Source organism: Zonotrichia albicollis, chromosome 34 (genome assembly GCF_047830755.1).
Source record: "Zonotrichia albicollis isolate bZonAlb1 chromosome 34, bZonAlb1.hap1, whole genome shotgun sequence".
Taxonomy (NCBI): Eukaryota; Metazoa; Chordata; class Aves; order Passeriformes; family Passerellidae; genus Zonotrichia; species Zonotrichia albicollis.
The window spans coordinates 910,627-924,015 of record NC_133852.1 but is presented as its reverse complement, the minus strand read 5'-3'; the positions used below and the strand labels follow the sequence as shown (position 1 = coordinate 924,015).

Genomic DNA, 13,389 nt, shown 5'->3' with positions numbered 1-13,389 from the left:
TTTGCTCTTTTTTTTCCCAATTTTTCTCACATTTTTCCCTCTTTTTTCCCACTTTTCTCACAATTTTTCCCCCTTTTTTCTCCTCTTTATTTTTCCTTTATTTTTCCTTTTTTTTTCCATTTTTCCCTCAGTTATTTTTTAATTTTTGCCCCTTTTTTCCTCCATTGTTTTCTAATTTTTGCTCTTTTTTTTCCACTTTTCTCACAATTTTTCCCCCTTTTTCCCCTCTTTATTTTTTATTTTTTCCATTTTTCCCTCGGTTATTTTTAATTTTTGCCCCTTTTTTTCCCCTTTTTTTCCTAATTTTTGCTCTTTTTTCTCCCAATTTTTTTCCCTTTTCTCCCAATTTTTCTCACATTTTCCCCTCTTTTTTCCCAATTTTTTCCCCCTTTTCTCACAATTTCCCATTTTCCCCATTTCCAGGAGAAGTCCAAGCTGGAGAGTGAATTGGCCAATTTTGGGTTTCAGGGCTGGATTTTAATCCCATTTTTCCCTTTTTTTTTTCTCCTTTTTCCTCCATTTTTTTCTCTGATTTTCCCCAATTTATTCCCAAGTTTTCTTCCCATTTTCTCACAATTTTTCCCAATTTTCCCCCCTTTTCTTCCTCTTTATTTTTCCATTTTTTCCATTTTTCTCTCAGTTATTTTTTAATTTTTGCCCCCTTTTTCCCCCATTTTTTTCCTAATTTTTGCTCTTTTTTCCCCCAATTTTTCTCACAATTTTTCCCCCTTTTCCCCTCTTTATTTTTTATTTTTTCCATTTTTCCCTCGGTTATTTTTTAATTTTTGCCCCTTTTTTTCCCCATTTTTTCCTAATTTTTGCTCTTTTTTTCCCAGTTTTTCTCACAATTTTCCCCCCTTTTTTTTCCTCTTTATTTTTCCATTTTTCCCTCGTTTTTTTTTAAATTTTTGCCCCTTTTTTCCCCCCCATTGTTTTTCTAATTTTTGGGTTTTTTTTCCCAATTTTTCTCACATTTTTCCCTCTTTTTTCCCACTTTTCTCACAATTTTTCCCTCTTTTTTCTCCTCTTTATTTTTCCTTTATTTTTCCTTTATTTTTCCATTTTTCCCTCGGTTATTTTAGAATTTTTGCCCCTTTTTTCCCCCATTTTTTTCTAATTTTTGCTCTTTTTTTTCCCAATTTTTCTCACAATTTTCCCCCTTTTTTTTCCATTTTTCCCTCGGTTATTTTTTAATTTTTACCCCATTTTTCCCCCATTTTTTTCCTAATTTTTGCTCTTTTTTTCCCAATTTTTTTCCCAATTTTTTCCCTCTTTTTCCCAATTTTTTTCCCCCTTTTTTCCCATTTTTTCCCCCTTTTCTCACAATTCCCATTTTTTCCCCATTTCCAGGAGAAGTCCAAGCTGGAGAGTGAATTGGCCAATTTTGGGCCGCGCATCAACGACATCAAACGAATCATCCAGGGCCGGGAGCGCGAGATGAAGGAGCTCAAGGAGAAAATGAACCAGGTCTGGGGTGAATTCCAAAATTGGGGGAAAAAACCCAAATTTGGGGGAAAAAATCCCAAATTTTTGGGGAAAAAATCCCAATTTTTGGCAAAAAAAATCCCAATTTTTTGGGGGAAAAATCTGAATTTTTGGAGGAAAAAATCCCCCCAATTTGGGGAAAAAAAATCCCAATTTTTTTGGGGAAAATCCCCCCAGATTGGGGAAAAAATCCCAATTTCTTGGGAAAAAATCTGAATTTTTGGCAAAAAAAATCCCAAATTTTTATGGAAAAATCTGAATTTTTGGAGGAAAAAAACCCCAAATTTGGGGAAAAAAAAATCCCATTTTTTTGGGGGAAAATCTGAATTTTGGAGGAAAAAATCCCCCCAATTTGGGGGGAAAATCTGAATTTTTGGAGGAAAAAAAACCCAAATTTGGCAAAAAAATCCTTATTTTTTGGGGAAAAATCCGAATTTTTGGAGGAAAAAATCCCCCTAACTTGGGAAAAAAATCCCCCAAATTTGGGGAAAAAAATCCCAATTTTTTGGGGAAAAATCTGAATTTTTGGAGGAAAAAAATCCCAGTTTTTTGGGAAAAATCTGAATTTTTGGAGGAAAAAATCCCAATTTTTTGGGGAAAAATCTGAATTTTTGGAGGAAAAAAAAATCCCAATTTTTTGGGGGAAAATCCCCCCAATTTGGGCAAAAAAATCCCAAATTTTTGGGGAAAAAATCTGAATTTTTAGAGGAAAAAATCCCCCCAATTTGGGGAAAAAAAACCCCAAATTTGGGCAAAAAATCCTTATTTTTTGGGGAAAGATCTGAATTTTTGGAGGAAAAAAATCCCCCCAATTTGGGGAAAAAAACCCCCCAATTTGGCAAAAAAATCCCAACTTTTTGGCAAAAAAATCCCAATTTTTTAGGGAAAAATCTGAGTTTTTGGAGGAAAAAAACCCCAAATTTGGCAAAAAAAATCCTTATGTTTTGGGGAAAAATCTGAATTTTTAGAGGAAAAAATCCCCCCCAATTTGGGGAAAAAAATCCCAATTTTTTGGGGAAAAAATCCCCCCCATTTTGGGGGAAAAATCTGAATTTTTGGAGGAAAAAAATCCCAATTATTTGGGGAAAAAAATCCTAATTTTTTGGGGGAAAAATCTGAATTTTTGGGGAAAAAATCCCAATTTTTTTGGGGAAAAATCTGAATTTTTGGAGGAAAAAAACCCCAAATTTGGCAAAAAAATCCTTATTTTTTGGGGAAAAATCTGAATTCTTGGAGGAAAAAAATCCCAATTATTTGGGGAAAAAAAATCCCAATTTTTTGGGAAAAAATCTGAATTTTTGGAGGAAAAAGTCCCCCCCAGTTTGGGGAAAAAAATCCCAATTTTTTGGGGAAAAATCTGGATTTTTGGAGGAAGATATCCCCCCAACTTGGGGAAAAAAACACCAAATTTGGGGAAAAAAATCCCAATTTTTTGGGGGAAAAATCTGAATTTTTGGAGGAAAAAATCCCCCCAATTTGGGGAAAAAAATCCCAATTTTTTGGGGGAAAAATCTGAATTTTTGGAGGAAAAAATCCCCCCAATTTGGGGAAAAAAATCCCAATTTTTTGGGGTAGAAAAATCCCAATTTTTGGAGGAGAAAAATCCCAATTTTGGGGAAAAAATTCCCAATTTTGGGCGAAAAAATCCCAATTTTTGGAGGAGAAAAATCCCAATTTTTGGGGGAAACAATCCCAATTTTTGGGGGAAAAAATCCCAATTTTTGGGGGAATTTCTCCCCAATTTTGAGGAAAATTCTGCCAATTTTGGGGAGAAATTCCCCCAGATTTGGGAAAACTTCCCCCAGATTTGGGGAGAATTCCCATTTTGGGGGATTTGGGGAATTTTGGGGGGGATTTGGTGGATTTGGGGGATTTTAGGGGGAATTTTGGAATGAATTTGGGGGATTTTGGGGTCCGAAATTTGGGATTTTTGGGGAGGATTTGGGGGATCCTGGGGAATATTTTGGGGTGGATTTGGGGGATTTTGGGGCCTTTTGGGGGATATTTGGGGCTTTTTCAGGGAAATTTTGGGGGAATTTGGGGGAAATTTGGGGATTTTTGGGTCCCCCAGATTTGGGGGATTTTGTGAAGACTTTGGGGGCGATTTTTTGGGTGGAATTTGGGGTTTTTGGGGAGGATTTTGGGGATATTTGGGGCCTTTTTGGGGAGATTTGGGGTTTTTGGGGGCGATTTTTTGGGTGGGATTTGGGGTTTTGAGGAGGATTTGGGGAATTTTGGGTTCCCCCAGATTTGGGGATTTTAGGACAATTTTTAGGGAGATTTTCTGGGGGATTTGGGGGATTTTGGGGAATATTTTTGGGTGGATTTGGGGGATTTTGGGGTCCCCCAGATTTGGGGATTTTGGGGCTTTTTCAGGGAAATTTTGGGGAATTTGGGGAGGATTTGGGGAATTTTGGGGTCCCCCAGATTTGGGGGATTTTGTGAAGATTTTCGGGGAGACTTTTGGGTGGAATTTGGGGTTTTTGGGGGGGATTTTGGGGATATTTGGGGGAGATTTTGGGGGAATTTGGGGTTTTTGGGGGAGATTTTTTGGGTGGGATTTGGGGTTCTGAGGAGGATTTGGGGAATTTTGGGGTCCCCCAGATTGGGAGATTTTTGAGTGGAATTTGGGGTTTTTGGGGACGATTTTGGGGATATTTGGGGGAGATTTTGGGGGGATTTTGGGGAGATTTTGGGGAATATTTTAGGGTGGATTTGGGGAATTTTGGGGTCCCCCAGATTTGGGGGATTTTGTGAAGATTTTGGGGAGATTTTTTGGGTGGAATTTGGGGTTTTTGGGGAGGATTTTGGGGATATTTGGGGGAGATTTTGGGGGAATTTGGGTTTTTTGGGGGAGATTTTTTGGGTGGGATTTGGGGTTTTGAGGAGGATTTGGGGAATTTTGGTGTCCCACAGATTTGGGGGATTTTGGGGCTTTTCAGGGAAATTTTGGGGGAATTTGGGGGAAATTTGGGGATTTTTGGGTCCCCCAGATTTGGGGATTTTAGGACAATTTTTGGGGGGATTCTGGGGTTTTTGGGGAATATTTTAGGGTGGATTTGGGGAATTTTGGGCTCCCCCAGATTTGGGGTTTTTGGGGCTTTTTCAGGGAAATTTTGGGGGAATTTGGGGAGAATTTGGGGATTTTTGGGTCCCCCAGATTTGGGGATTTTTGGACAATTTTTGGGGGGTTCTGGGGGATTTTGGGGTGCCCCAGATTTGGGGTTTTTGGGGCGTCTTTTAGGGTGGATTTGGGGGAGATTTTTGGGGGATTTTGGGGAGATTTTGAGGAATATTTTAGGGTGGATTTGGGGGATTTTGTGAAGATTTTGGGGGAGACTTTTGGGGGGAATTTGGGGATTTTGGGGTTCTTGGGGGAGATTTTTTGGGTGGGATTTGGGGTTTTGAGGAGGATTTGGGGAATTTTGGGTTCCCCCAGATTTGGGGCTTTTTCAGGGAGATTTTTTGGGGGGAATTTGGAGATTTTTGGGTCCCCCAGATTTGGGGATTTTAGGACGATTTTTGGGGAGATTTTTGGGGGATTCTGGGGTTTTTGGGGAATATTTTAGGGTGGATTTGGGGAATTTTTGGCTCCCCCAGATTTGGGGTTTTTGGGGCCTTTTGGGGGAGATTTGGGGCCTTTTCAGGGAGATTTTGGGTGGAATTTGGGGTTTTTTGGGGAGGATTTTGGGGATATTTGGGTCTTTTTCAGGGAGTTTTTTGGGGAGGATTTGGGGATTTTTGGGTCCCTCAGATTTGGGGATTTTTGGACGATTTTTAGGGAGATTTTGGGGGGATTTTGGGGTTTTTGGGGAATATTTTCGGGTGGATTTGGGGGATTTTGGGGTCCCCCAGATTTGGGGATTTTGGGGTTTTTGGGGGATATTTGGGGCTTTTTCAGGGAGATTTTGGGTGGAATTTGGGAATTTTTGGGTCCCCGAGATTTGGGGTTTTTGGGGAATATTTCAGGGTGGATTTGGGGGGTTTTGGGCTCCCCCAGATTTGGGGATTTTGGGGCCTTTTGGGGGATATTTGGGACTTTTTCAGGGAAATTTTGGGGGAATTTGGGGATTTTTGGGTCCCCCAGATTTGGGGATTTTAGGACAATTTTTAGGGAGATTTTGGGGGGGATTTTGGGGTTTTTGGGGAATATTTCAGGGAGGATTTGGGGAATTTTGGGCTCCCCCAGATTTGGGGATTTTGGGGCTTTTTCAGGGAAATTTTGGGGGAATTTGGGGGAAATTTGGGTTTTTTAGGTCCCCCAGATTTGGGGATTTTAGGACAATTTTTAGGGAGATTTTCTGGGGGGATTTTGGGCATTTAGGGGAATATTTTGGGGTGGATTTGGGGGATTTTGGGGTCCCCAGATTTGGGGTTTTTGGGGCCTTTTGGGGGATATTTGGGGCTTTTTCAGGGAGATTTTGGGGAGGAATTTGGGGATTTTTGGGTCCCCCAGATTTTGGGGATTTTGTGAAGATTTTGGGGGAGATTTTGGGGGAATTTGGGGTTTTTGGGGGAGATTTTTTGGGTGGGATTTGGGGTTTTGAGGAGGATTTGGGGAATTTTGGGGTCCCCCAGATTTGGGGATTTTAGGAGGATTTTTGGGGGATTCTGGGGGATTTTTGGGTCCCCCAGATTTGGGGTTTTTGGGGTGTATGTTAGGGTGGTTTTGGGGGAGATTTTTGGGGGATTTTGGGGAATATTTCAGGGTGAATTTGGGGAATTTTGGGGTGCCCCAGATTTGGGGGATTTTGTGAAGATTTTGGGGGAGACTTTTGGGTGGAATTTGGGGTTTTTGGAGGATTTTGGGGAGATTTGGGGGGAATTTGGGGTTTTTGGGGGAGATTTTTTGGGTGGAATTTGGGGTTTTGAGGAGGATTTGGGGGATTTTGGGGTCACCCAGATTTAGGGGATTTGGGGGCTTTTTCAGGGAAATTTTGGGGGGAATTTGGGAATTTTGGGTCCCCCAGATTTGGGGATTTTAGGACGATTTTTAGGGAGATTTTTGGGGGATTTTGGGGTTTTTGGGGAATATTTCAGGGTGGATTTGGGGAATTATGGGGTCCCCCAGATTTGGGGTTTTTGGGGGATATTTCAGGGTGGATTTGGGGGATTTTGGGGTGCCCCAGATTTGGGGGATTTTGGGGTTTTTGGGGAATATTTCAGGGTGGATTTGGGGATTTTGGGGTTTTTGGGGAATATTTCAGGGTGGATTTGGGGATTTTTGGGTCCCCCAGATTTGGGGATTTTTGGACGATTTTTAGGGAGATTTTTGGGGGGATTTTGGGGTTTTTGGGTCCCCCAGATTTGGGGATTTCAGGACAATTTTTGGGGGGATTTTGGGGTTTTTGGGGAATATTTCAGGGTGGATTTGGGGGAGATTTTTTGGGGGGATTTTGGGTTTTTGGGGAATATTTCAGGGTGGATTTGGGGGAGATTTTTGGGGTTTTTGGGGAATATTTCAGGGTGGATTTGGGGGAGATTTTCTGGGGGATTTTGGGGTTTTTGGGGAATATTTCAGGGTGAATTTGGGGAATTTTGGGGTTTTTGGGGAATATTTTAGGGTGGATTTTGGGGATTTTGGGCACCCCCAGGTGGAGGACGAGGTGTTTGAGGAGTTCTGCCGCGAGATCGGGGTCAGGAACATCCGAGAGTTCGAGGAGGAGAAGGTCAAGAGGCAGAACGAGATCGCCAAGAAAAGGTCAGGGACCCCAAAAACCCCAAAAATCCCATCAGGGACCCCAAAAACCCCAAAAAAACCCCAAAAATCCCATCAGGGACCCCAAAAACCCCAAAAAACCCCAAAAACCCCATCAGGGACCCCAAAAACCCCAAAAAACCCCAAAAACCCCATCAGGGACCCCAAAAACCCCTCAAGGACCCCAAAAACACCTCAGGGACCCCAAAAACCCCAAAAATCTCCACAGAGACCCCAAAAACCCCATCAGGGACCCCAAAAATCTCCACAGAGACCCCCAAAAAAACCTCTGAGAAACCCCAGAAACATCTCAAGGACCTCAAAAAACTCCTCAGGGACCCCAAAAACACCTCAAGGACACCCAAAAAAATCTCTGAGAAACCCCAAAAAACCTCCAGGGCACCCCAAAAATCTCTATAGGGACCTCAAAAAACTCCTCAGGAGCCCCAAAAACACCATCAGGGACCCCAAAAATCTCCACAGGGACCCCAAAAATCTCCACAGGGACCCCAAGAAACTTCTCAGGGACCCCAAAAACCCCCAAAACCCCATCAGGGACCCCAAAAACCCCATCAGGGACCCCAAAAACCCCACAGGGACACCCAAAAAAACCTCTGAGAAACCCCAAAAACCCTCAGGGGTCCTAAAAAACCTCCAGGGCACCCCAAAAACCCCACAGGGACCCCAAAAACCTCTCAGGGACCCCAAAAACCCCACAAGGACACCCAAAAAAACCTCTGAGAAACCCCAAAAAACCTCCAGGGCACCCCAAAAATCCCACAGGGACCCCAAAAATCTTCTCAGGGACCCCAAAAAAACCTTTCAGGGACCCGAAAAATCTCCACAGAGACCCCAAAAACACCTCAGGGACCCCAAAAACCCCACAAGGACACCCAAAAAAAACCTCTGAGAAACCCCAAAAAACCTCAGGGATCCTAAAAAACCTCCAGGGCACCCCAAAAACCCCACAGGGACCCCAAAAACCCCATCAGGGACCCCAAAAAAAGCCCCAGGAACCCCAAAAATCTTTTCAGGGACCCCAAAAACCTCTGAGGGACCCCGAAAAACCTCCAGGGACCCCACAAAAACCATCAAGGACCTCCAAAACCCCTCAGAGTCCCTAAAAAACCTCTGAGGAACCCAAAGAAACATCTCAAGAACCTCCAAGAACTTCTCAGGAACCCCAAAAAACCCTCAGAGACCTCGAAAAACCTCTGAGGAACCCCAACAAACATCTCAAGAACCTCAAAAATCTCCTGAGAACTCCAAAAAAACATCTCTAGAACCTCAAAGAACTTCTCAGGAACCCCAAAAACCCCTGAGGAACCCCAGAAAACATCTCAAGGACCTCCAAAAATTTCCTGGGTACCCCTAGAAACCTTCAAGGATCTCCAAAACCCCTCAAAGACCCCATAAAACGTCTCAGGGACCCCACAAAACCCCTCAGAGATACCAAAAAACCTCTGAGGAACCCCAACAAACATCTCAAGAACCTCCAAGAACTTCTCAGGAACCCCAAAAAAACCTTCAGAGTCCTCAAAAACCCCTCGGAGTCCCCAAAATCCTCTCAGAGACCCCAAAAAACCTCTCAGAGTCCCCAAGAAACCCCTGAGGAACTTCAACAAACATCTCAAGAACCTCAAAAATCTCCTGAGGACTCCAAAAAACATCTCTAGAACTTCAAAGAGCTTCTCAGTAACCCCAAAAAAACCTTCAGAGTCCTCAAAAACCCCTCAGAGACTCCAAAAAACCTCTGAGGAACCCCAACAAACATCTCAAGAACCTCCAAGAACTTCTCAGGAACTCCACAAAACCCCTCAGAGACCCCAAAAAACCTCTCAAACTCCCCAAAAAAACCTCTCAGAGACCCCAAAACACCTCTGAGGAACCCCAACAAACATCTCAAGAACCTCTGAGGAACCTCTGTGGTGTCCCCCAGGCTGGAGTTCGAGAACCAGAAGACGCGCTTGGGCATCCAGCTGGACTTCGAGCGCAACCAACTGCGGGAGGACCAGGAGAAGGTGCTGATGTGGGAGCAGGGCGTGCGCAAGGACGAGGCCGAGATCGAGAAGCTCAAGAAGGTTTGGGGACCTTTGGGTTCTTCTGGGTTCTTTTGGGGTTTTTTGGGGATTTTTCTGGGGTTTTTGAGGAGTTTTGGGGTCTTGGAATGGTCAAGGTGGAGAAGAGCTGAGGTGGGACCAGGGAGAGCAGAGGGACAGGAGAAATTGAGAAGGCTTGGGACCTTTGGGGTTTTTTTGGGGTTTTTTTGGGGGTTTTTGAGGTGTTTTGGGGTCTCGGGATGCTCCTGGTGGAGGAGAGCTGAGGTGGGACCAAAGGACAGAAGGGATGGAGAAGCTCAAGAGGGTTTGGGTTCTTCTGGGTTCTTTTGGGGCTTTTTTGGGGTTTTTCTGGGGTTTTTGAGGAGTTTTGGGGTCTTGGGATGGTCAAGGTGGAGAAGGCCTGAGGTGGAACCAAAGGACAGCACAAGGACAGGAGAGATGGAGAAGCTCAAGAAGATTTTGGGGTTTTTTTGGGGATTTTTGGCATTTTCCCCAGGAGGAGCAGCGGCACATGAAAACCATCGATAACTTTGGGTTATTTTGTCCATTTTTGACCATTTTTGGGTGGTTTTGGCCGTTTTTCAGGAGGAACAGTGTCACATGAAGACCATCGATAATTTTGGGTTCTTTTGTCCATTTTTGCCCGTTTTTGGCCGTTTTTCAGGAGGAGCAGCGGCACATGAAGACCATCGATAACTTTGGGTTCTTTTGTCCATTTTTGACCATTTTTGGTGTCCCCCTCAGGAGGAACAGTGTCACATGAAGACCATCGATAACTTTGGGTTATTTTGGGTTCTTTTGCCCATTTTTGCCCGTTTTTGGGTGGTTTTTCAGGAGGAGCAGCGGCACATGAAGACCATCGATAACTTTTGTCCATTTTTGCCCATTTTTGCCCATTTTTGGCCGTTTTTCAGGAGGAGCAGCGGCACATGAAGACCATCGATAACTTTGGGTTATTTTGGGTTCTTTTGCCCATTTTTGCCCATTTTTGGTTGTTTCTCCAGGAGGAGCAGCGGCACATGAAGATCATCGATAACTTTGGGTTCTTTTGTCCATTTTTGCCCATTTTTGGGTGGTTTTTGAGGAGGACCAGCAACACATGAAGGCCATCGATAACTTTGGTCCATTTTGCCCATTTTTGCCCATTTTTGCCCATTTTTGCCCATTTTTGGTGGTTTGTCCCCAGGAGGAGCAGCGGCACATGAAGACCATCGATAACTTTGGGTTCTTTTGTCCATTTTTGCCCATTTTTGGGTGGTTTTTGAGGAGGACCAGCAACACATGAAGGCCATCGATAACTTTGGTCCATTTTGCCCATTTTTGACCATTTTTGGGTGGTTTTTCAGGAGGAGCAGCGGCACATGAAGACCATCGATAACTTTGGTCCATTTTGCCCATTTTTGACCATTTTTGGGTGGTTTTTCAGGAGGACCAGCAACACATGAAGGCCATCGATAACTTTGGTCCATTTTGCCCATTTTTGACCATTTTTGGGTGGTTTTTCAGGAGGAGCAGCGGCACATGAAGACCATCGATAACTTTTGTCCATTTTTGCCCATTTTTGACCGTTTTTGGATGGTTTGTCCCCAGGAGGAGCAGCGGCACATGAAGACCATCGATAACTTTGGGTTATTTTGTGTTCTTTTGCCCATTTTTGCCCATTTTTGCCCGTTTTTGGCCGTTTTTCAGGAGGAGCAGCGGCACATGAAGACCATCGATAACTTTGGTCCATTTTGACCATTTTTGGGTGGTTTTTGACCATTTTTGGGTGGTTTGTCCCCAGGAGGAGCAGCGGCACATGAAGATCATCGATAACTTTGGGTTCTTTTGTCCATTTTTGACCATTTTTGCCCATTTTTGGGTGGTTTTTCAGGAGGAGCAGCGGCACATGAAGATCATCGACGAGACCATGGCGCAGCTGCAGGACCTCAAGAACCAACACCTGGCCAAGAAGTCGGAGGTGAACGACAAAAACCACGAGATGGACGAGATCCGCAAGAAGCTGGGCGGGGCCAACAAGTGAGGGCGGGGCCTCAAGGGGCGGGGCCAATGGGGGAGTGGCCAGCAAGGGAGGGCGGGGCCTCAAGGGGCGTGGCCAATGGGGGAGTGGCCAGCAAGGGAGGGCGGGGCCTCAAGGGGTATGGCCAATGGGGGAGTGGCCAGCAAGGGAGGGCGGGGCCTCAAGGGGTGTGGCCGATGGGGGGAGTGGCCAACAAGTGAGGGTGGGGCCTCAAGGGGCATGGCCAATTGGGGTGTGGCCAACAAGGGAGGGCGGGGCTTCAAGGGGCGTGGCCATTGGGGGAGTGGCCAGCAAGGGAGGGTGGGGGCTCGAGGGGCGTGGCCAATGGGGGGAGTGGCCAACAAGTGAGGGCGGGGCCTCAAGGGGCGTGGCCAGAAAAAAAGGGGTGGGGTCAATGAGGGAGTGTGGCCAACAAATGAGGGTGGGGCCAAAAAAGGGGTGGGGCCAATGAGGGTGTGGCCAACAAATGGGGGTGGGGCCAAAAAAGGGGTGGGGCCAATGAGGGGCTGTGGCCAACAAGTGAGGGCGGAGCCTCAAGGGGCGTGGCCAGAAAAAAGGGGTGGGGCCAATGAGGGGCTGTGGCCAACAAATGGGGGTGGGGCTAACAAAGGGTGCTGGACCAATGAATGGGGTGGGGCCAATCAGTGAGGGTGGGTGCAAAGGGGGCGTGGCCAAAGTGAGGGTGGTGACAAAGGGGGCGGGGCTAACAGGTGAGGGCGGGGTTAAAGGGGCGGGGCTAGAAAGAGGAGTAAGGACCATGTGGGCATGTCCGTGGGGGGTGTGTCCCCATGTCCCTGTCCCCATGTCCCTGTGTCCCTGTCCCCATTGTGTCACTGTCCCCATGTCCCTGTGTCCCCATGTCCCTGTGTCCCTGTCCCCATTGTGTCACTGTCCCCATGTCCCTGTCCCCCCATGTCCCTGTGTCCCTGTCCCCATTGTGTCACTGTCCCCATGTCCCTGGCCCCACCATGTCCCCACACCATGTCCCGATGTCCCTGTCCCCCCTGCCATGTCCCTGCCCCCTGCCACGTCCTCATGTCTGTCCCTGCCATGTCCCCATTCCTTGTCCCCACCATATCCCAGTGTCCCTGTCCCCACACTGTGTCCCCATGTCCCTGTCCATGTCCCTGTCCCCACACTGTGTCCCCGTGTCCCTGTCCCCATGTTTCTGTCCCCCCCATGTCCCCATTCCCCGTCCCCATGTCCCTGTCCCCATGTTCTTGTGCCCACCCTGTCCCCACACTGTGTCCCCAACCGTGTCCCTGTCCTCCCACCGTGTCCTGTGTCCCTGTCCCCATCCCCTGTCCCCACACCCTGTACCCACACCATGTCCCTGTTCCCTGTCCCCCGTTCCCTGTCCCCTCACCACATCCCCACACCCTGTCCCCGCCGTGTCCCCATGTCCTGTCCCCACACCATGTCCCATCCCCTGTCCCCGTTCCCTGTCCCCATGTCCCTGTGCCCACCCTGTCCCCACACCGTGTCCCTGTCCCCACACCATGTCCCCTGCCATGTCCCTGTGTCTCTGTCCTCACCATGTCCCCATGTCCCTGTCCCCTGCCCTGTCCCCATTCCCTGTGTCCTGTCCCTTGCCCTGTCCCCACTGTGTCCCATGTCCTGTCCCCACACAATGTTCCTACCATGTCCCTGTCCCCTGCCATGTCCCCATGTCTCTGTCCCCTCCATGTCCCCATTGCCCATCCCCATGTCCCCACCATGTCCCCGTGTCCCTGTCCCCTGCCACATCCCCGTGTCTCTGTCCCCGCCATGTCCCCATTGCCTGTCCCCATGTCCCTGTCCCCACACTGTGTCCCTGTTCCCAGTCCATGTCCCCATTCCCTGTCCCCACCATATCCCCGTGTCCTGTCCCCACTCCATGTCCTGTCCCCACCACTTCTCCATGGTCCCGTCCCCCACTTCACATCCCCATTGCCTGTCCCCATGTCCCTGTCCCCCATTCCTTATCTCCTCTTCATGTCCCTGTGTCCCTGTCCCCATGTCCCTGTCCCCATCATGTCCCCATATCCCTATCCCCTGCCATGTCCCCGTGCCCTGTCCCCACATTGTGTCCCTGTCCCCCCTGCCATGTCCCTGTCCCCACGGTGTCCCTGTCCCCATGGTGGCCC

The 13,389-nt window shown here is 47.0% G+C and overlaps 2 protein-coding genes across 2 annotated transcripts in view; both read left to right on the top strand.

Annotated features, from left to right (window-relative positions):
• The window catches only part of LOC141726290 (solute carrier family 12 member 6-like), a 9,430-nt gene extending 8,984 nt beyond the window's left edge, over positions 1-446 (top strand). The window contains exon 7 of the mRNA XM_074531038.1: positions 424-446. Coding sequence (XP_074387139.1) covers positions 424-446 — 23 coding nt within the window. The remainder of the gene's footprint in view (positions 1-423) is intronic.
• Positions 447-1,340: 894 nt separating this feature from the next.
• The window catches only part of LOC141726280 (structural maintenance of chromosomes protein 1A-like), a 31,672-nt gene continuing 19,623 nt past the window's right edge, over positions 1,341-13,389 (top strand). Inside the window, exons 1-4 of the mRNA XM_074531011.1 lie at positions 1,341-1,467; positions 7,080-7,186; positions 9,123-9,264; positions 11,117-11,262. Coding sequence (XP_074387112.1) covers positions 1,438-1,467; positions 7,080-7,186; positions 9,123-9,264; positions 11,117-11,262 — 425 coding nt within the window. The 5' untranslated portion in view covers positions 1,341-1,437. The remainder of the gene's footprint in view (positions 1,468-7,079; positions 7,187-9,122; positions 9,265-11,116; positions 11,263-13,389) is intronic.